The 23953-nt window shown below is 42.8% G+C and overlaps 1 protein-coding gene across 1 annotated transcript in view; it reads left to right on the top strand.

Moving 5' to 3' along the window:
• LOC117524088 (nebulin-like) overlaps positions 1 to 23953 on the top strand; it is a 267815-nt gene that overhangs the window by 125514 nt on the left and 118348 nt on the right. The window contains 24 exon segments of the mRNA XM_034185819.1: positions 3495 to 3692; positions 4219 to 4323; positions 4428 to 4532; positions 4613 to 4717; positions 4802 to 4909; positions 5018 to 5131; positions 5268 to 5465; positions 5553 to 5657; positions 6639 to 6743; positions 7053 to 7160; positions 7341 to 7448; positions 7632 to 7739; positions 7840 to 7944; positions 8041 to 8145; positions 8235 to 8333; positions 8445 to 8549; positions 8737 to 8841; positions 8936 to 9040; positions 9229 to 9333; positions 10082 to 10186; positions 10295 to 10399; positions 10546 to 10650; positions 17862 to 17966; positions 20570 to 20671. Of these exon segments, the coding sequence (XP_034041710.1) occupies positions 3495 to 3692; positions 4219 to 4323; positions 4428 to 4532; positions 4613 to 4717; positions 4802 to 4909; positions 5018 to 5131; positions 5268 to 5465; positions 5553 to 5657; positions 6639 to 6743; positions 7053 to 7160; positions 7341 to 7448; positions 7632 to 7739; positions 7840 to 7944; positions 8041 to 8145; positions 8235 to 8333; positions 8445 to 8549; positions 8737 to 8841; positions 8936 to 9040; positions 9229 to 9333; positions 10082 to 10186; positions 10295 to 10399; positions 10546 to 10650; positions 17862 to 17966; positions 20570 to 20671 (2718 nt within the window).

Here is a 23953-nt window from a genome sequence, read left to right as displayed (position 1 = left end):
CCTGGGGTTCATCATCTCCTCCAACTCCGTCGCCCCTGATCCGGCCAAGGTTGTGGCGGTGAGAGATTGGCCCCAACCAACAAGCCGCAGGAAGCTGCAACAGTTCCTCGGCTTTGCAAATTTCTACAGGAGGTTCATTAAGGGCTACAGTCAGGTAGTTAGCCCCCTGACAGCCCTGACCTCTCCAAAAGTCCCCTTCACCTGGTCGGATCGGTGCGAAGCCGCGTTCAAGGAGTTGAAACACCGGTTCTCGTCTGCACCAGTTCTGGTGCAGCCCGACCCTAGCCGCCAGTTTGTGGTTGAAGTGGACGCCTCTGACTCAGGGATAGGAGCCGTGCTATCCCAGAGCGGAGAGACCGATAAGGTTCTTCACCCGTGTGCCTACTTTTCTCGCAGGTTGACCCCCGCTGAACGGAACTATGACGTCAGCAATCGGGAACTCCTTGCGGTGAAAGAGGCTCTTGAGGAGTGGAGATACCTGTTGGAGGGAGCGTCTGTGCCGTTCACGGTTTTCACTGACCATCGTAACCTGGAGTATATCAGGACCGCCAGGTGGCTGAACCCCAGGCAAGCCCGCTGGTCACTGTTCTTTGGACATTTTGAGTTCCGGATCACCTGTCGCCCCGGGACCAAGAACCAGAGATCGGATGCCTTGTCCCGGGTACATGAAGACGAAGTCAAAACTGAGCTGTCGGATCCACCGGAGCCCATCATTCCGGAGTCCACTCTCGTGGCCACCCTCTCCTGGGATGTGGAGAAGACCGTCCGGGAGGCCCTGGCACGGAGCACGGATCCCGGAACTGGGCCGAAGAACCGACTGTACGTCCCACCAGAGGCCAGAGCTGCAGTATTGGACTTCTGTCACGGTTCCAAGCTCTCCTGTCATCCAGGGGTGCGAAAGACCGCTGCAGTTGTCCGGCAGCGCTTCTGGTTGGCGTCTATGGAGGCCGACGTCCGGGAGTATATCCAGGCCTGCACCACCTGTGCCAGGGGCAAGGCAGACCACAAGAGGTCCCAAGGCCTTCTCCAGCCGCTTCCTGTGCCTCATTGCCCCTGGTCCCATATCGGCCTGGATTTCGTCACGGGCCTCCCGCCGTCCCAGGGCAACACCACCATGCTCACGATAGTGGACCGATTCTCCAAGGCGGCCCACTTTGTGGCCCTCCCGAAGCTCCCAACCGCCCAGGAGACAGCAGACCTCCTGGTCCACCACGTCGTCCGTCTGCATGGGATACCAACTGGCGTAGTCTCGGATCGTGGTCCCCAGTTTTCCTCTCAAGTCTGGAGGAGTTTCTGCAGAGAACTGGGGGCCACCGTGAGCCTCTCGTCCGGGTACCACCCACAGACGAACGGACAGGCAGAACGGGCCAACCAAGAGTTGGAACAGACCCTCCGCTGTGTGACATCCGCGCACCCGACGGCCTGGAGTAACCATCTGGCCTGGATCGAGTATGCACATAACAGCCAGGTGTCTTCTGCCACCGGCCTCTCCCCATTTGAGGTGTGTCTGGGGTACCAGCCCCCATTGTTTCCCGTGGTGGAGGGAGAGGTCGGTGTGCCCTCGGTCCAGGCCCACCTGCGGAGGTGCCGTCGGGTGTGGCGCACCGCCCGTTCTGCCTTGTTAAAGGCCCGGACGAGGGCTAAGGCCCATGCAGACCGCCGGCGGTCCCCGGCCCCTGCATACCAGCCCGGGCAGGAGGTGTGGTTATCAACGAAGGACATCCCCCTCCAAGCGGACTCACCTAAGTTGAAAGACAGGTACATTGGACCATTTAAAATCCTCAAGATCCTCAGCCCTGCCGCAGTGAAGCTCCAACTCCCGGCTTCACTGCGGATCCATCCGGTTTTCCATGTGTCCAGATTGAAACCACACCACACCTCACCCCTCTGTGCTCCCGGTCCGGCGCCGCCTCCTGCCCGGATCATTGACGGGGAGCCGGCTTGGACAGTGCGCCGGATCCTGGACGTCCGTTGAATGGGCCGGGGGTTCCAGTATTTGGTGGACTGGGAGGGGTATGGACCCGAAGAACGCTCCTGGTTGAAGAGGAGCTTCATCCTGGATCCGGCCCTCCTGGCCGATTTCTACCGCCGTCACCCGGATAAGCCTGGTCGGGCGCCAGGAGGCGCCCGTTGAGGGGGGGGGTCCTGTTGTGTGGGCCGCCAGAAGAGGAGGTACTGCTGGCCCACCACCAGAGGGCGCCCTGCCTGAAGTGCGGGCTTCAGGCACGAGAGGGCGCTGCCGCCACGGACACAGCCGGGGGTGACAGCTGTCACTCATTATCTCATGACAGCTGTCACCCATCTACACTTCATCGTACTACTGCATAAAACCCGGACGTCATCTCCACCTCATTCCCGAGATATCATCTACCTGTGAAGGTAATATTCTCTGCTGTATCTGAACTTAACACTGACTTTATAGTCTGAACTTCTTTGCAGCCGTTTTCCTGTGGGTGTTGCCTTATCTGTGGGATTGGCGTTTTGGTGTGATCAGCGACGGCTTCGCTTCACACCCCAACCAGATAAGTGGTTGACAGGAGCTGCACGAGTGTGTGATTAGAGGTGGAGGTGACTTTCCACCTTCTGACTGTTTTTGTTACTGGGTGTGCACACACCCACATCTCACTGTTTGTGCTCCTCGCCAGCAGTACCAGATCCGACAGTCGGGGACGGTGATCACCTGGGAATTCGGGACTTGGCGGCTCCAGTATTCACCAGGTTTGGTGGCGGTGGAAATCGTGTGGTTCCGGCTCTTCTCAGGACAGACGTCTTCTATCCTCGAGCCTGCCCACACGTCACCTTTGTGTATTGACTGCTATCAGATTATGAGATTGTCTGTATATTCGTTGTGCACATTCACAACATTAAATTGTTACCTTTTGGCTCATCTATTGACCGTTCATTTGCGCCCCCTGTTGTGGGTCCGTGTCACTACACTTTCCCCAACAATTACTGTGTGATGCAACGGGGCACCCACCAAACGAAAAAATGTGACAAGCTTAAATTGAGAATCTGTAGGAAAAAAACAGCAAATTCAACAGAAATTTGACCCACCAAAAAGATATTAATCAGTAACAAGTTGTTTATACCAAACCGATTAATTAATCTAATTGTGTAACACAGACAAACAAAAATCCTACAGGACAGTTTGTGTAACACTAATAGAAATGCATTTTTAAAAGTGAAAGATGGCCAAACACAACAGATTTTGTTTTTAGTGTTTGCTCTTTAAAATAAAAATAAATTTTTATCAGAAACTTTTTAATATTTATTTTTAAAAAAATGCCTTATTTGAATATTTTGTACGGATGTCAGAGTTTTGGCACAGTGCTAAAAGATACAGAAACATTTCACTTTTACATCATAATTTTGTAAATATTTGAATTGTTTGTCTGAAAGAGACTATTTAAAGTATTTGTCACAATCCACAAAGCTTTAATTTTAGTGCTTGTTCTTAATGGCAGCATTGATAACCTTCTGTGTTTTGTTTTCAGAGGCTCTACCATCAGCACTACCATCAAACTAAGGCCAAGACTCACATCCCACATGACATCATCGCCAACAAGGTAGCTAAGCGATGCCAGGACATGCTGAGTGACGTGCTCTACCGGACCTACCTGCACGAGTGGACGTGTCATCCTGATCAGGAAGATGCCATCCGTGCACGCAAGACCAATGAGATTCTCAGTGATGTAAGTCCTCACCCATGCTCCTTGTATTAAATCACTGTGACGTGGTTTCTAAAAGATTAATGGAAAAATACACACCGCACGCACTTAAGTAACGTAAGCAATTTACAACAGAGTATATACAGTCAATATATTGATTACCAAGGTCTGAGAAATAATGATCTGGTCTAACAATTGCATCATTAATTTGTTTTGACAGGCATCCACAGACCACCTTCATAATAAACTGCTGTAACTTGATTCGCACTATATGCAAGACTGGACAAATTGTTGAGAACAGTACTGGCCTTTAACAGGCCTTTAATCCCCTATTGCTCCCGGTGTGTAGTGAGCGCCTTGTATGGCAGCACCCTGACATCGGGGTGAATGTGAGGCATAATTGTAAAGCGCTTTGAGCATCTGATGCAGATGGAAAAGCGCTATATAAATGCAGTCCATTTACGATTTACTGGGGAAGGTGGTTTATTTTTAATTGATTTATTTCATTATTAAAGGCTTTTTGATTGTTTTTGTTGCTATAACTTTGTAGGTGTTCTACAAGGATGACCTGAACTGGATGAAGGGCATCGGTTGCTATGTTTGGGACACACCTGAGATCCTTCGTGCGAAAAAATCCTATGAGCTGCAGAGTGATGTGAGTAACCCTGAAAAGGATTTGCACAAAACCTGAAAATCAGTGTTTTTACAACCATTTTTAGGTTTTTGGACCTGTGATTGTGTGATTCTGTTCCCTTATAGCTTAAATACAGAGAGAGTGCCAAGAAAGACTTCAACAATTTTTCCATTGTGACGGACACTCCTGTCTATGTGACTGCTGTGCTGGGTACCACCTGGGCCAGTGACGTGAGTAATACAGAATAAGTTATCCGATAATCTTATACTCTAAATTCCAAAATGAATAATTAATCAGCTGTCATCAACAGCTGAACTACAGGGAGGCTTATCGTAAGGAGAAGCACATTTACACCCCTGTTCTGGATACCCACGACTATGTCAGATGCCACAACTTCAAAGAGATCTTCAGCAATGTAAGTCGTGATGTTATTCAGTCAAGAGCTACAAAGTCATTTTTGTATTATTGTGTTGTAAATGATGTGGAATTTTATTGACAGAAAAATTACACTGCTGTCTGGGATAAAATAAAAGACAAGAGCTACCAAATACCACATGACTCGCAAGCCTTGCAACACGCAAAACAACAAAAGATCATTCTCAGCAATGTGAGTTTCACCTTGATTTCAATCAATTGCATTCTGGAATTTTAGCATATTGGGCTTTTGCTTACATTTGAGTTAACTGACACAACTCTGAATCCTGCTGTCATCCAGTTGAAGTACAAGGAAGATTACGAGAAGTTCAAAACACTTTACAGTCTGCCCAAGTCTCTGGAGGATGATCCTGGCACTGCTCGCTGTATCAGAGTCGGAAAACTGATCCTCGACGTAAGTTAAACGTCTTGACCCAATTTCTCTGAATTTGCATAAATTTAAAAACAAGACCGCACAATGTCAGAAGTTTAGCTTCTTCTAGTAATTTTATTTTTCCTGTGTGACCAACCTGTCGTCCCTCTTGATACAGCGTCTGTACAGGGAGAACTATGAGAAAACAAAAGCCAAGAACCACATCCCACCAGACATGCTGGAGATCATGGCTGCCCGTAACACTCAGTCCACTGTTAGTGGGATCCACTACCGCAAGTATCTGCATCAGTGGATATGCATGCCTGACATGGAAGTGTTCACCCAAGCACGCAAAGTTAATGAGCAGCTCAGTGACGTGAGTAATTACCTTGAAGTTGGTATTTTGCCAAATCCAATATTTTTCATTTGGATTTTTTGATGCATGTTTGTCTTTTCTTTTCAGGTCTTCTATAAGGATGACCTTCATTTCCTGAAGGGTATAGGCTGCTATGCCTGGGACACACCAGAGATCCTTCGTGTCAAACATGCTGGTGACCTTCAGAACCAGGTTTAACCCAATAATATTTGTAGCAAAAGTAAATTCTATTGGTTGATTAATGATTATTTTGAGTTGGGCCACCACCTGTTGGTCAGAAATATTATAAAACTGGTATAACATCAATGGATAGAATATCTGCCAGCTGGAAATATTAGATCAGTCTCTTCTTAAGGTCATGAGTTGTGTTGAAGGGGGATCAATACCTCCGTTTTCAACAGTACGCACCACAGACAGTTGCTTTATGTGTTAACATTTATTAAACTCACTCAAGACAACTCCACATGACAACACATTTTAGTGATACACTTTGATAAGATAAGATGAGATAAGATCAACTTTATTTATCCCGAAGGAAATTATTTAGCCATTGTCCTGAAACAGTAAACAGTGAACACTGTTTTATTTATTTTTTTACTGTACATGGGACTGAACACTAAATTTACCTCTCAAAACTTTGACAATGATGTTGGTTTTCATCCCACATGGCTGACTTTATTTTCCCAGATTTTTCTTCTATTCAGATCTGGAGGGAATCTCTACATCTTGAAACCCTTGTTGTGTCTATTTGTGCCTCTGAATGCACAGCAATCTGGCATTTTCAGTCAATAAATAAATAAAATAGCTGGATTTACATGCAGATTAACAACAAATGCTATTTTGGCCCCAAGATGGCACCATGAGTCACGTGATTTTTTTTTTCTTCTTCTTCTTCTTTGCTCATCATGTTGCTACGTTCTGAATAAAGGGACTCTAGATAAGTACGCCATGGTCTTTTGAGGATATCCAAACATCTTGTTACAACTTATTTTCACATATTTCTTCATTTGCTTTCGCTCTTTCTTCTTACTATTGTTAACATTTATCATTTTTTTCTTTGTGTATCCGCACTGAGTAAATTTCCTCACCTGCTTTCCACCAAGTTAGTTTTCCACAGTTTTCATGTGATGTGACAGAAGTGATACTGTGTGCTGTGTCTTTGTACTGTTCCAGCACAAGTACAAATCGAAAGCTGTGGAGGCTTTGAAGGACTTTTCTGTTGTTATGGAGACTCCAGTGTATGAGACAGCCAAGAAAAATTCTCAGAATCTGAGTGATGTGAGTGACATTTTACATTTTCATTTCCTCACAATGTTGTCAAGCTGAAACAGTTAACTTTAAATGTAACTACTGATCAAAAGATAAAACTCAGCTGCTGAGACAATGGATTCATTGCTGAATTAATTTATTTTTTAAAAACTGTCACTTGTATATTTTCTTAAGGCCATTATTTGATTAATCATAGTACTTTTCAACAATAAATATTATTCTCGCAGCATTATAGAGATAGCTCTTCATGTACATCAACAGATGGATGGATAAACAGACTTATCACTTCACACCTGTTCTCTTTTTTGTGTTTTCCAGTTACACTATCGCTATGACTACAATGCCAATATCAAGGGCACCAACACTGCTCCTGCTGTCACCATTGACATAGAGAGGGCACGCCTGGCCAACCAAATCCAGAGTGATGTAAGATAATAATTTGCAACACAAAATATAAATGTTCTCAATGAAAATCATTATTTACAAAATTTGTTTAGCTTGAATATTTTGATAAATGATTGCCTTGTTTTCATGGTAGTAGAGTAGACGCTGGTATCTTTTTCAAGCTAACATGCATTAGATTTCAGTGTTCTCCTATTTTGTCAGATCGGGTACAAGGAGGCCAACAAGAACTTCATGCCCACTGGATACTCTCTTCCCCATGACACTCCTCTGATCAAACAGGTTAAGATGAACAGCATTATCACAAGTGATGTAAGTACTTCACCATGTGAACTTGAGTCATTATTATTATTATTATTATTATTATTATTATTATTATTATTATTATTATTAATAATAATAATAATTTATTTATTTTTCATTTTTAAATGCCAACTAAGAGTCACATTAAATTCAGGTTTATGAAACATTAACTTTTTCGGTTTTGGGGGCTAGGTGAAATACAAGGAGGTCCATGAAATGACAAAGGCTAAGTCCTACACTCTTCACCCAGAAGGTATCAGCTTTGTCAGTGCAAGAAAAGCCAACAAAATCATCAATGAAGTAAGATTACATGCTGCTGCCATTGTTGATGAAACATTGCCATGTTCATATTAAAAATTTAAAAAGATTATGTGACATGCTGCCTTTCTCCTTTCTCCAGCGTCTTTATCGTGAACAGTATGCCAAGCACAAGGACAAGATACACACAACCTATGACACTCCTGAAATCAAGCAAGTCAAGAAGAACCAGTTGAACCTCAGTGATGTATGGAACTGCTCACTGATACTTCATGTTTCTATTTCTGGTTGTATAGTTTGAGGGTGTTAATATTTGTTTCTCTTTTTTTTTTTTTTGTCCTAGTTGTGCTACAAAGAGAAATACTACAACAGTAGAGGGCAGTTGATCTCCTTGCCCATTACACCTGAGCTAATGCACTACTCCCACGTCAATGAGATCACCAGCGATGTATGTCAAATTTAGATTTGACTCAAATCTTCCAAAAATTGATTTTTATTTGTTGTAGTTTTGTTCTTTTAAAAATGTTGTGTCTTTAGCTGAAATACAAAGAGGATCTGATGTGGATGAGAGGCGTTGGCTGTTTCTTGTACAACACCCCTGAGATGGTCCATGTCCACAACATCTCTAAATTTAGGGTTTGTATAATTTGAATAAATGTCTCTTTACAGCATCATCATCACATTTTAATGGATGCTGAGTTGCTGCAGCTAAGCGATCATTAGTGCTTATTGTTATTTACCCTTTAGATCAGCTATCCTGTTGAAGCGAAGAAGAACCTTGCGAACTTCACACTCGTCCTCGACACCCCAGAGTACAAGCGTGTGACAGAACTGAAGACCCACATGAGCAAAGTGAGCACCTCCATGAAACACTTCATCGCACAGCAAACGGACATCACAGCATCACCAAACCATGACCCTTCTAAGATACATTAAGGACTTTTTTAGTTTTCCTCCAGTGTTTCAGGAAATAAGTCAAAATATGTGCTGTGACTGGTTCAGTCGAGACTTGAACAAAACTTTTGCTTTCTGTCTTCAGATGATCTACACAGCACAGAGCAAACAAGACATGGCAAAGATCAGCACCACTCTGGACTCTGTAGATATCAAACGAGCCAAATGGGCCCAGCAGCTTACTAATAAGGCAAGTTCAGAGAAGGTGGCATGTTATTGTATGTGTTTGTGTGTGTCGTTTGCAGAGAAGACCAACATTATTTTCTGTACTCTCTTTTTCTCAGTATCAGTACACTGATCTGGCTGCTAAGCAGAGAGCGCATTTTACCCCAGAAGTTGAAACCCCGACTATGGGCCATGCCAGAAAGATGAAGGTGGTCTTCAGTGATGTAAGTCTTTCTTGCATATTCTCTTTTAAGCTTTATTCAGATATTCTTTGTGTTTGTCAGTGAGCTTGATTTTTCACTGTGTTTAGTGAATCTTTGCAGAATTGTTCAGTTTGCGTAATAATTTTAAGAAGCATAATTTCACACAATCCTTTGCAAGCTGTTGTTGAACTACCTGTGTCTTTCCTCAGAACAAATACAAAGAACAGTATGCAAAGATGAAGCACAGATATACTGCCATTGCAGATACGCCTCTGCTGATCCGTGCAAAGAAATCCTACCTCCAATCCAGTGATGTGAGTATGCTCATCAACTCCCATCCTTATGAAACAATTTCATCAGTGTTTTAAACAAGGGATATAAGGGTATAAAATGTTTTAAGTTTAAAAATGTAACCTGTCAGAGATGTAATCTAATAATGGTCATAATTATGAAATAAGTCAGTGGTATGTGACAAGTTAAAGAAATACATTCTGTTAAATAATGTTGAAAAATGACGCTGGATATTGAAAGATTGTATTGTAAAAAGGGGCAGAAAATATAAGACTTGTTCTTCTCTCTGCTCCTTTTCATTCTGGTAATGGAGATGCGTTATTTCTGCTTTTCTGTTTTTTTTCTTTTAAATGAATGAAATAAATAAATAAATAAATGAAATGAAATGAAATATCGGCATTTTGTAAGGTCTGGTGCTTCTGTTCAAACCTTCTGGTTAGATTTATACCTGTTTACATTAAAACATTATTAATTAAATGATTTTATTCATAAAAAGGGCACCAAGAACAACCAATAAATTTGCCTAATCATTTTAAGTTACAGCACCACAACACAAACACTGAAACTCCTTTCTATTCAACAGCAGCACCATCTTGTTCCATTCCATAAGCAAGAGATGTAGGGAACCTTTAATGGAAGTTGGTCACCTAGTTAATGTTGCTCAATTTAATTTCAATAATTTTTTATTAAATATTACAAAGGCCATACACCACCTCTTTATTCAAACTATGTATATATTTATACTGTGTTTGATTTCTTTTTGCTGTTCAGCTTCGCTACAAGGAGACCTTTGAGCTTTCTAAGGGTCATTACCACACAGTCAAAGATGCTTTGAATATCATCTACCACCGCAGAGTGACCGATGACGTCAGCGAGGTTAGTAATTTAGTAATTTATTAGCTACCTGCCTGTCATGACTGTCATAACTGTATTTTAAATTTTTATATGTACTTTTTAAAAGTACTTTCTGTCTCCTGACCTCAGGTTAAATACAGGGAAAAGTACATCAACTCCCTTGGTACATGGAAGTCCATCCCTGACCGGCCTGAGTTCTTCTTCAACAAAATTGTCAATGCTAACGTCAGCACTGTGAGTGACTGCCTTGTCATTTTATCATTGTGAAGAACTTTATGAATTTGTAGAAATGTGGGCTCAACACAAACATTACTATCTTTAGTCCAGTAGGTGTTCTTTGGAATGTTTGATTCTGAAATCCTTTTTATGGCTGTTTATAGGTCAAGTACAAGGAAGACATTGATTACATGAAGGGTATTGGATGCTTTGTGTGGGACACACCTGACCTGTTACTGGCTGAGAGGAACAAGGCCCTGTACAGTGAGGTAATGGTTCTGTTTAGTCTTATTTATTTTTTTTGTCTCAGTAATTTGGCAGAATATTGTAGAGAGTGCTTTTACACCATATGTGATACTACGTAGCCCAGTCTCACGTTTTTTTTACGAAATGATTAAAATTTTCGTGACAGGTTTTTTTTTTTAACTCACTATTACTAACCCTACTCCTACCCCCAACCCTAACCTTAACACCCCCCCCCCCCCCCCCGCTTCACTTTTAATTTCATGCAGCCATCACGGAATGGATTAGAATGAATTTGTGCTGCCGTGACGAAAATGTGGCGCTTTTCGTCACAATATCCTGAACCAGTAGATTAATGTATATTTCGTGCTGCTGAATCACGACATGCAGTGAGACTGGGTTGTACTACGATATGCTACAGTCATGTAGGTACCCTATTTTCTGGCATATAGGGCCCAGTCACACATCACTTAGGGCCCCTTCACACATAGTGCGAATAAAGTACAACTCAGGGCAATGATCAAACCACGAAACATCGCGCCAACGAGCAGGCATGCACGATGCTGGTGCGACGGTTCGTGCAGGTGGGAACACACTTCACTGGGCTCAGGCACTTTATATAGGGCAGAAATAATCTTTTGTGTAGATACAATTAAGTATTTTGCCACAAACAGCTGCTGAATTTGAAACAACAAAAAAGTTGTGTAATTTCCGACAGTACTTGAACACAGCGGCAGCAGCAGCTCCTGCGTACACTTATTATTTTTTATTAAATATAACACTATGAGTGTAGGAATGACAATCCAGCCCTTATGTACATGTGGCAACAGGAAGATGATTCAGATGATTATATAAGAGCTGTTCTGGAAGGCAGAATTCACATTGTGGATCAGCTGCTCAGTGATCAGCTGGTGGAAATAACCACACATGGGGAGCCAATGTGCAGCGTTCACACGGACTGATCAGTTTACTGCTCTGATGTATACAATCATCTTTACAGTCATATTTAATCCCCCTTTTGACAGTTTTCTGTTATAAATCAATATATATGGCTTAGAAACATAATACAGTGATACAGCAGTCACCACGGCACACCAACGTTTATGTTTTTTTTTTAATTGGAGCAATACAGAGTGCGTAGCGTGTCATCAGACAGAGAGAGTTCTGATGATGAAGGAGATGATCCCTCTTTTGTTTTGGCCGAGGAACCAGAACAGATGGCTCCACCGACGTGTGCACAGATCTCCATAGTGGGTCGGATCACGCACTTCTGTTTACAGTTTCTCCAGGACTCAGGTGCTCAGCCATCCCAGCGCTGAGTGCTGGGACGCAAGGATGCAGACACACACTGTTCCAGCAGTGGCTCCAGATGCATTTCGTTTAAAGTGTCGAGATCATCGTTAGCTTCGGTTTCATTTTGTTCCTCTTTCGTCCCTTTTGTGCTCTTGATTCGCAGGCTATTCTGTGATAAAGCTTGTTTGTCCACCTTTTCTCAACGATTTGTGACTTTATTTTTTACTTTTTCCCCTTTGTTCAGGAATATTTGTATGCCGTGTAACCGGGCCATTACTTGCACCTTGTTTCTGTATTTTTTCAGCTCTTGGAATTTTTGTGAATTGTTGTAGTTTACTTTTATTTTGTTGTGTGCTTTGATTCTTGGGGAAGCCCAACATAAACAGTTATTATAATAGCAATTGTTATTAACAACAAAAGTGTGATTTTTCAATAGTATAAGTCCTAGGACCTCCCAAACTAGTTTAAAAAAATTATAGTCTGGAAAATATATGTTAATTTTCCACTGTGTAATGATTATGGAAGTCCAGTTTAGCAGAACCTCACCCCATCAGGGAGAAGGTCTGCTTGGATTGTTTTTGTCTGGCTGTGGACAGCATGAATCAAAGTAAAACATCTTCTTCTTCTTCTACTTATTAATATTATTATTATTGTTGTTGTTGTTGTTGTTAGTAGTAGTAGTAGTAGTACAAGCAGTAGTAGTATTTATAAGAGTAGATGGATCAATAGAAAATACTGGTTTTAGTCTGGCAGCAGGAAAGCTCTCCTGCAGATGTTTGCTGAGAATTTTGAGCATGAACAAAACTTTTTGCTGGACTTGGCTTACTTTAGCTGACAAGGAACTCATTTTGTGGATGGTAGAAGGACTTTTGTAGGACAAAAATGAACACAAATGGTTGTCCAAAATTTACATCACCTCCTGATACGTTTCCTTGATCCGTCATGGTGTGACACATGCTTTAAGGCAGACTGTATGCCAGTTTGAAATTTTGCCTATTTATTTATCTTCCCCAACATGAATTTGGTGGTGTGTATACAGGAATTACCTTTTTCATCCATCCATCTGTCTGCCTGACCATGAATCTTGTAAGTGTATAACACACCATTTGAGGGAAATAATTATGGTCTAACATCTTCTAGGAGAGTTAACTGGACTTTTATGTTTAATTGATGCATCAGACTGGGTGATAATGACTTCATAAGCACAACCATATTTTTAAAAACTTTAAGTTTTTAAATGCATCGTACAGGGTGTCCCAAAAAAAAGTGCCACAAAATCATTTGACTGTAATTCTGCAATAGCTAATCTGAATTCTGTTTTGTTTTTGATTTTCGTTCTTTTTTTCAGATATCAAGGTATACGCATGTGAGGAATTTCTTCTGATGTAGTTTGAGACTGATTCAGTGAGGATGTTGCTTACAATTAAGCAAAAAGGGAAACTGGTGGAATTTTATTTTGAAACCAAGTCGATCATCTAAACCCAACAACACTATCAATGTCACTTTGCAGTTATAAAAGCTCCAGACAAAAAGACAATATACAGGATTGGTTCAAACTGATAGAACTGTTCAAAATGTTAACAAAGGGAGATCTGGCCAACAAGAGGAGCGGTGCACATACTGAGCACATCTTGTGAATGCCAAAACTCTTACAAACTGAGGTGGAATTAGAAATGAATACCAGAGATAAAATTCTCTGAGCTATGCTTCAAGATGACATATGACACATTCAAAAGTGTATAGCTTATCGATGGCTTTATTTTTGTGGCACTTTTTTGGTGGACACACCCTGTATTTGTAAATTGCAGAGGTTGACCAGTTTGTTAATTCAGGTATTTCATCACAAAATATTTTCTACCAGTGACAGATAATACATGCAAGGAACTAAGGGATGATATTTTTTTAAATGCTTGTTGCGAGTGTATTCTGATGGCTAATGTATGTATTCCTGTCAGGTCAGATCTGCAGTATGTGCTGCTGCTGTGCATCCCCACATCCACAGCATTCACCCCATCCACAGCATACAAAACATCCACAGTATCTGCCTCATCCACAGCATCCACCTCATCCACAGCATATAAAACATCCACAGTATCTGCCTCATCCACAGCATTCACCCCATCCACAGTATCCACATCATCCACAGTATCCACTTCATCCACACCATCCACCTCATCCACAGCATACAAAACATCCACAGTATCCACCTCATCCACAGCATACAAAACATCCACAGTATCCACCTCATCCACAGCATACAAAACATCCACAGTATCCACCTCATCCACAGCATACAAAACATCCACAGTATCCACCTCATCGACCTCATCTACAGCATACAAAACATCTGCTCATCCACAGCATCCACCTCATCCACAGTATCCACCTCATCGACAGTATCCACCTCATTGACCTCATCCACAGCATACAAAACATCCGCTCATCCAAAGTATCCACCTCATCCACAGCATCCACCTCATCCATAGTATCCACCTCATCCACAGCATCCACCTCATCCACAGTATCCCCCTCATCCACAGCATACAAAACATCCGCTCATCCACAGTATCCACCTCATCCACAGCATCCACCTCATTCACAGTATCCACCTCATCCACAGCATCCACCTCATCCCCAGTATCCACCTCATCCACAGCATCCACCTCATCCACAGTATCCACCTCATCCACAGCATCCACCTCATCCACAGTATCCACCTCATCGACCTCATCCACAGCATACAAAACATCCGCTCATCCACAGTATCCACTTCATCCACAGCATCCACCTCATCCACAGTATCCACCTCATCCACAGCATCCCCCTCATCCACAGTATCCCCCTCATCCACAGTATCCACCTCATCCACAGTATCCCCCTCATCCACAGTATCCCCCTCATCCACAGTATCCACCTCATCCACAGTATCCCCATCATCTACAGCATCCACCTCATCCACAGTATCCACCTCATCCACAGCATCCACCTCATCCACCTCATCCACAGTATCCCCCTCATCCACAGTATCCACCTCATCGACCTCATCCACAGCATACAAAACATCCGCTCATCCACAGTATCCAGCTCATCCACAGGATCCTCCTCATCGACCTCATCCACAGCATACAAAACATCCGCTCATCCACAGCATCCACCTCATCCACAGCATCCACCTCATCCACAGTATCCACCTCATCTACAGCATCCACCTCATCCACAGTATCAACCTCGTCTACAGCATCCACCTCATCTACAGCATCCACCTCATCCACAGTATCCACCTCATCTACAGCATCCACCTCATCCACAGTATCCACCTCATCCACAGCATCCACCTCATCCACTCATTTACAGTATCCACCTCATCCTCAGTATCCACCTCATCTACAGTATCCACCTCATCCACAGCATCCACCTCATCCACTCATTTACAGTATCCGCCTCATCTACAGTATCCACCTCATCTACAGCATCCACCTCATCCACAGCATCCACCTCATCCACAGTATCTACCTCATCCACTCATTTACAGTATCCACCTCATCCACAGTATCCACCTCATCTACAGCATCCACCTCATCCACAGTATCCACCTCATCCACAGCATCCACCTCATCCACTCATTTACACTATCCACCTCATCCACAGTATCCACCTCATCTACAGCATCCACCTCATCCACAGTATCCACCTCATCCACAGCATCCACCTCATCCACAGCATCCACCTCATCCACAGTATCCCCCTCATCCACAGTATCCATCCTCATCGACCTCATCCACAGCATACAAAACATCCGCTCATCCACAGTATCCAGCTCATCCACAGGATCCTCCTCATCGACCTCATCCACAGCATACAAAACATCCACTCATCCACAGCATCCACCTCATCCACAGCATCCACCTCATCCACAGCATCCACCTCATCTACAGCATCCACCTCATCCACAGCATCCACCTCATCCACAGTATCAACCTCGTCTACAGCATCCACCTCATACACAGCATCCACCTCATCCACAGTATCCTCCTCATCTACAGCATGCACCTCATCCACAGTATCCACCTCATCCACAGCATCCACCTCATCCACTCATTTACAGTATCCACCTCATCCTCAGTATCCACCTCATCTACAGTATCCACCTCATCCACAGCATCCACCTCATCCACTCATTTACAGTATCCGCCTCATCTACAGTATCCACCTCATCTACAGCATCCACCTCATCCACAGTATCTACCTCATCCACAGTATCCACCTCATCCACTCATTTACAGTATCCACCTCATCCACAGTATCCACCTCATCTACAGCATCCACCTCATCCACAGTATCCACCTCATCCACAGAATCCACCTCATCCACTCATTTACACTATCCACCTCATCCACAGTATCCACCTCATCTAGAGTATACACCTCATCCACAGCATCCACCTCATCCACAGTATCCACCTCATCTACAGCATCCACCTCATCCACAGCATCCACCTCATCCACAGCATCCACCTCATCCACAGCATCCACCTCATCTACCCATTTACAGCATCCACCTCATCCACAGTATCCACCTCATCTACAGCATCCACCTCATCTACAGCATCCACCTCATCTACAGCATCCACCTCATCCACAGTATCCACCTCATCTACAGCATCCACCTCATCTACAGCATCCACCTCATCCACAGTATCCACCTCATCCACAGCATCCACCTCATCCACAGTATCCACCTCATCTACAGCATCCACCTCATCCACAGCATCCACCTCATCCACAGCATCCACCTCATCTACAGCATCCACCTCATCCACAGTATCCACCTCATCCACAGCATCCACCTCATCCACTCATTTACAGTATCCACCTCATCCACAGTATCCACCTCATCTACAGCATCCACCTCATCCACAGTATCCACCTCATCCACAGCATCCACCTCATCCACTCATTTACAGTATCCACCTCATCCACAGCATCCACCTCATCTACAGCATCCACCTCATCCACAGCATCCACCTCATCCACAGTATCCACCTCATCCACAGCATCCACCTCATCCACTCATTTACAGTATCCACCTCATCCACAGTATCCACCTCATCTACAGCATCCACCTCATCCACAGTATCCACCTCATCCACAGCATCCACCTCATCCACAGTATCCACCTCATCTACAGCATCCATCTCATCCACAGTGTCCACCTCATCCACATCATCCACCTCATCCACAGTATCCACCTCATCCACAGTATCCACCTCATCTACAGCATCCACCTCATCCACAGTATCCACCTCATCCACAGTATCCACCTCATCTACAGCATCCACCTCATCTACAGCAACCACCTCATCCACAGCATCCACCTCATCTACAGCATCCACCTCATCCACAGTATCCACCTCATCCACTCATTTACAGTATCCACCTCATCCACAGTATCCACCTCATCTACAGTATCCACCTCATCTACAGTATCCACCTCATCTACAGCATCCACCTCATCCACAGTATCCACCTCATCCACAGCATCCACCTCATCTACAGCATCCACCTCATTCACAGTGTCCACCTCATCCACAGCATCCACCTCATCTACAGCATCCACCTCATCCACAGTATCCACCTCATCCACAGCATCCACCTCATCTACAGCATCCACCTCATTCACAGTGTCCACCTCATCCACAGTATTCACCTCATCCACTCATTTACAGTATCCACCTCATCTACAGTAGCCACCTCATCCACAGCATCCACCTCATCTACAGTATCCACCTCATCCACAGTATCCACCTCATCTACAGTATCCACCTCATCCACAATATCAGCTGGCCCCTCTCCACCTGCTGAATGTAGCCATCTGCATTAGAACCTCAGGTAGGTTCTATAGTCCGATCGAGGTTTCAATTAACTTTCAGTTTTATGTTTTACAGAGACTGTACAAATCCTCCTTTGAGAAGAACAGAGGTAACTTCAAATACACCAGTGATACTCCATACTTCCATGCTATGAAGAATGCTTCCCTTCTAATCAACAACGTAAGTGCATTCTTTCTTTACCCCAGTACAGTTACTGAGAACTGATATTTGTAACAGCAACTTATTTGTTATCTTTAGTCTTGTAAGATAGATGTTTTAATCATTACATTTTTCTATCTCAGTGCATTTCAAAGGACTTTCAGCTTGGAGGTAACAGAATATGAATTTATGGGGCCCTATCTTCACAATCTGCAACACACAGTCTAAGACAGTCCAACCCTGCTCCTAGAGGGCACCTGCCCAGCACGTTTTGCAGCTCTCTCTACTCCACCCACAGCTGTTTCACTCAGTCAGGGGTGCTCAGCCAATCAAAAGCTGGGAAACACCAATGTAAATTGACCAGGTGTGACTAGAGTAGGTTGATGTGGAAAACATGCAGGACAGGTACCCTCTAGTAGGAGAATTGGAGAGGTCCAGTCTCAGATGCATGGAACAAGTGGATTTGGGGCATGCCCAACTTCACATTCTTATTTACATGCTGCAATATCTGAGTGCAAACTACATCCCAGGGCACAAAGGGTTTTGAACTATCCTCTTAATTAGTTGTGCGTGTTCTCATAACAACATGAGTTAAACAAATCTGAGTGTCATTTGTAGAGCTGGTGTGTTCCAGATGCACAGTGGACCACAGTTTTCTTGTGAGTTAACAGAGCTGCACAGCATGTCAGAGTTCCCGAGCCAATAGCGGCCACCAAAGCTCCCTGACGTGAAGTTTTTTTGGATTGTTCCATGAGTGTCTAGCGTAATTTTCAGGGCTGTGAAAACTCAGCAGATCTGAGGAATTCTGTAGATTTCATCATTGGGGGGGGGGGGGGGGGGGGGGGAGGGGTGTGTTAGTGTTGTACTCTGTAATCATGACCGCCACTGAGTTATTAAAATGCCTATCGCAAAGCGTTCTTTTTTGACATCGTTCAAGTTTTATAAGTCCATGGACACTGATCTGTGTGTTACAGATGCAAATCTGTGTCCGCGGAAAAAAATGCCTCTCAAAGCGTGGCTGTTGCAACAGTTGCTCCAAGACGCTGTTCTTAAGCTACGCATAGCATGTGGACATCGCATACTTTAAGAGCAATCAAGTTTTTAAAATAAGAATTTTGCGGCATGTCTGTGTCACGGAGCGACATCAGAGAGAGGGAAGATGGCGAGAACCACGATTTGAAAAAGTTTAATAAGAACAAGAATCCGTGGAATTGACACCGGGTTGAATTTAACCCATGAACACAGATAAAAGAAACGGGAAAAGCAAACTTAATCTTGTGCCCTCAAGAAACACGGTAAGAATTTTTTTTTGTCTCTGGAAAATAAACATTGTGCTATTCAAACAGGATTTCAGACAAGATTATGTAATTTTTTTATTAACGAGAACCAAATGAGTGCAACTCTTCTCAGTAATTACTGATATATATGGGTGTTGGATGTTGAAAAGCATAATTGTGTAGAAGTTGCATTGCACTGTGGGCTCTTTTGTGTCAGGTGGAAGATAGGGCCTATGGTTTTATAGCCTCAAATTATTTTTGTCTCTTCTCATTACCAGCTGTTTTCTTTTTCCTCATGACTTTCTTTCATCGGAAAAAATACATTGTGGCTTTGAGTGGATTTACAGGAATCTACACAATGATATATGTGACTTTTTTACTATAAGGTATATTATTGATATTTTACCATGATTTTCAAAATATTCTCCAAGCTTTAGCTGTGGTTTTTGAAATACTGCAACACTCTTTTCAGTCTTCATGAATTTCATGTAGTTTAATTGTTCTGAGTTAATGCATAATTTAGTTTACAATTAAAAGGAAAATCATTCCAGGTCCTACTTCCACGTCATATTGACAGTTCAAATGAAAGGTTGAATCTAGGATCATTTAAATATGCACTTCTTTTGAGATTTTTTCTTCCAGGAGATGCTGAAAATGTATCATTAGATACAAAATTAATTTGGTTTCTGGGGCCCCGCTGCACTCACCAGAACCCCCTGCAAATTTTCCTCAGATTTCACAATTTTCATTTCACAGCCCTGAATTTTATCGAATGCTCATTTTCAGTTCACTGGGCATAGTTATAACACTTTAGCACTGTGCGTCAAATGCGCAGTGTTATGTACATCTGCACCTACTTATGTAAGGCACGTCTGAATATAGCACCATTTTAATACCATGAATATACTCAGCTTTACTTTGGCCCTTTTTCACTGATATATGGCACCATTGCTTTCTGTTTCCACATGATACCAATTCAACATCACGATGCGTGACAACACCTCATTTTAAGACCAACACGCCACGAGAACCAAATGAGTGCAACTCTTCTCACTAATTACTGATATATATGGGTGTTGGATGTTGAAAAGCATAATTGTGTAGAAGTGCCAAGGCCACTTGTATTGCACTGTGGGCTCTTTTGTGTCAGGTGGAAGATAGGGCCCATGGTTTTATAGCCTCAAATTATTTTTGTCTCTTCTCATTACCAGCTGTTTTCTTTTTCCTCATGTTTTTCACATGACATCATATTAATTTTAATCTTCTTTCTCCCCCTCGTAAAAACCTTGTCAGATGTCACTGTTTTCTGGGTATTTGCCTTTAACTCACTTTTGACACTTTGAGCAGCGGGCCTACAGAGCTCAGTATGAGAAGACCAAGGATAAGTTCACAGTCACAACAGATGATCCCAGGTATCAGCTGGCCAGAGCGAACAACAAGATGAGCCAGGTAAAAGTCCTGGCTGTGCCGGCCAGCAGGTCTGCCTCCTCCAGTCTGCTCAGCCACGCCTGCGACTCTGGTGCATGAGGTCATCGGTCGACCTGTTGGGGGTGCCGTCGCATGACTCTCGTGTATCAAGACGATAAATTTATGTTTCTGTCTGCATCAGTCTCTCCAGTCCTGTTCTTTCTCTCAATCTGTGTCCCACCCAGGTCTTGCAGAATGCCACTCAAATGCTTTATTGAGAGAGCAGGATTTTCCAGCTGTGCCATCAGAGAGCCAATCTAATCAACTCCTTCACTGGTTTATAAAGCCAAAAAAAAAAGTTCAAATTAGCCCTGAAGCCACACTTGGTTCTGCTGAAGGTGATGATTTGTTCCTCTCTGAGGGTACACATCAGGATGCACTGCTCCTTTGTCACACTTGGATCTCCAGAGTCCTTCTCTCGACCTCCCAGTGTTCCTGCTATTTCACATCTGTGTTCTGTGATTGTGTGTGTGTGTGTGTGTGTGTGTGTGTGTGTGTGTGTGTGTGTGTGTGTGTGTGTGTGTGTGTGTGTGTGTGTGTGTGTGTGTGTGTGTGTGTGTGTGTGTGTGTGTGTGTGTGTGCTTTCTTGTTGTTGTGGACAGAAAATGTATACATCCAGAGCAAAGGATTTACATAAGAGTGGCTGCAATGAGCTACTGCGCCCTGACATCCTCACAGCTCTTTACCAGACCACTATGGGAAGTAAGGTAAAGGACAAGAGAAGAAGCGCCCCTGCTGATCCCTGTCCACAGACAGACAGAAAGCAGACTGAGCCTCACATGAGCCAAATGTTCTGCTTAAGGGGTCTGGTTGAAGTCGTTAAGCTTTCTCTGCTTTTCGGTGCTGTTTATGGACAGGACTTCAAATACTCATCCTTCATTCCACCCATTTAACTCCCAAACAACACTCATCCCACCCTTGTCTTTCATTCTCTAATCTTTCTGTCAAATTTAATATGTTGTAATCATTACTGATTGCATTTATAACCATCTTAAAATGACATGCTTTTACTGTTCAACAGCACTTAGGCAGATGTATCTACAGATGTAAGTGTTGGTTTACAGACTAAACCCACTGCATTGAGCAAAGATGTTATTTATTAGATCATATTGATGAATTCATACTCCATTAGACACAATTAGAACAACTGTATGAGTCATGCCATTCTTCACTTTTAGCAAATAGTGGTGGAAACGGTAGTCTGGCCAGTTGCTACAGCTGGAGATGAGGACAAAATTATCTCCCCCATGAAATTTTCTATATATATTTGCAGACATGACCAAGTGAAGCTCTTCAGCATCTCACCATTTCATTTAGGCAGCATTAGCATGGCTAAAAACCTTCAGCTTCTGCAGGTCTTTGCCTCCCAGACCCCCAACTACGGCCCTCTGAACCCCCTCTCATTTTAAGCATTTTTCTATATTTGCATCTCACATGCCTAGAAAGTCCTCACCATCTCATTTTGGTCCTTCACACTTTTATTTTCAGTAAATGCATCTAGGGAACATTAGCATGGGCTAAATACCTTCCGCTTCGCCTCCCAGACCCCCTCCCCTCCCCAATTACAGCCCTCTTAACCCTCTGCCACTTTAAGCATTTTTTTTAAAACTTGCCTGTCACATGGCTGGAAAGTCATCACCATCTCATTTAGGTCCTTCACACTTTATTTTCAGTAAATGCTTCTGAGGAGCATTAGAATGGCTAAAGGCCCTCAGGGCAAAGCTCCCCAGACTCCCCTGACTACAGCCCTCTTACCCCCTGCCACTTTAAGCATTTTTTTAAAACTTGCCTGTCACATGGCTGGAAAGTCATCACCATCTCATTTAGGTCCTTCACACTTTATTTTCAGTAAATGCTTCTGAGGAGCATTAGAATGGCTAAAGGCCCTCAGGGCAAAGCTCCCCAGACTCCCCTAACTACAGCCCTCTTACCCCCTGCCATTTTAAGCATTTTTAAAAATGTAGATATAAAATAACATTCAAACTTTTCACCTAGTTCACAGTAGGGCTGCACAATATGGTCAGATTATTGTATCTCAATATTGAAGTGAATATTATATCTGTCGATATGATATACAGTACAATATGGCTATGATTTCACACAAAGTGCAGCAATAGTGAAAATTCTTAAACATTAAACAAAACAGTAGTAATACCACATTCGTTTTGCACTCATCATAACGTTATGATACAGTGCCCTCCAAAAGTATTGGAACACTTGGCATTCACATATTTTCTTTTGTTTATGCCATTTCAAATATAAGAAATACACAAAATATAAAAAAAAAATAAAAAAATTCTAAAATTATCTTTCTTAAACTCAAACTGAAAGCAAATCTCTAAAACTTGATATAAATTAATTAAAAAAGCCAAGATGATGGCTTGCACAAGTAATGCTATGCTTTGGAATAATACCTGTAAATAAAAATCAGTTTTATTGCCAGTTTTCTTGAGAGAAATCAGGGGATGGATACATGAACATTTCCAAGTCTCTAAATATGCCTTGGACTTTATTTACATCAATTATGAAGAAATACAAATTTTTCATCAAACATCAAATCTAGGCTTGCATCTCAGATGTGCTTTCTGTCAAATTGTAGCTGAACGTTTGGGTCTTCTTTTTAAGAAAAAATCCTCCTCTATACCACTTCATCAGGAAGCTGTATTTTATATTTTTGATGAATTTATATCAAGTTGTAGCAATTTGCTTTCAGTTGGTGGATTATTTATTTATTTATTTATTTATTGTATTTAAAATGGCATAAACAAATTCAAATGTGTGAAATAGCAAGTGTTCCAATACTTTTGAGGGCAAATGAGAAACACTCAGAGGCAGGTGTATTTTTAAATGAAATGCAACTTCTTGGTGTCACTCAGTGGACAAAATTAAGAGGTTCTTTAAACAAAAAGTCCTTCAGAGAGCAAAATTAAAAGGTTATTTTAAAAAAGTCCCTCCAGTCCATATTGGACATATTCCACTAAACATATTCTTCTAGATTGTGTTTCTTCAAGTAACTAAACTAACTGTCTTTACTTATCAATAAAAGACTCAACTTCTAGATTGCTTGGGTGTCCAGACAGATTTTAGGGGAGTCCAGTGCCATCCTGGCCTCCCTGCTAGAGCTCCACCCATGCCAGGAAGTGTTCAACATTTGCCATTTCTTGTTTCACTGTGGACTCAAAATTACTGTACTTCCTGTTTGGGACAGTGTACCATGAGTGAGCTTCGCACCACTGCATGGCACTTCGCTAATAATATTTTCTT

The sequence above is a fragment of the Thalassophryne amazonica genome, chromosome 14, assembly GCF_902500255.1.
Source record: "Thalassophryne amazonica chromosome 14, fThaAma1.1, whole genome shotgun sequence".
Lineage (NCBI taxonomy): Eukaryota > Metazoa > Chordata > Actinopteri > Batrachoidiformes > Batrachoididae > Thalassophryne > Thalassophryne amazonica.
This window is presented reverse-complemented; position numbering and strand designations above follow the sequence as displayed.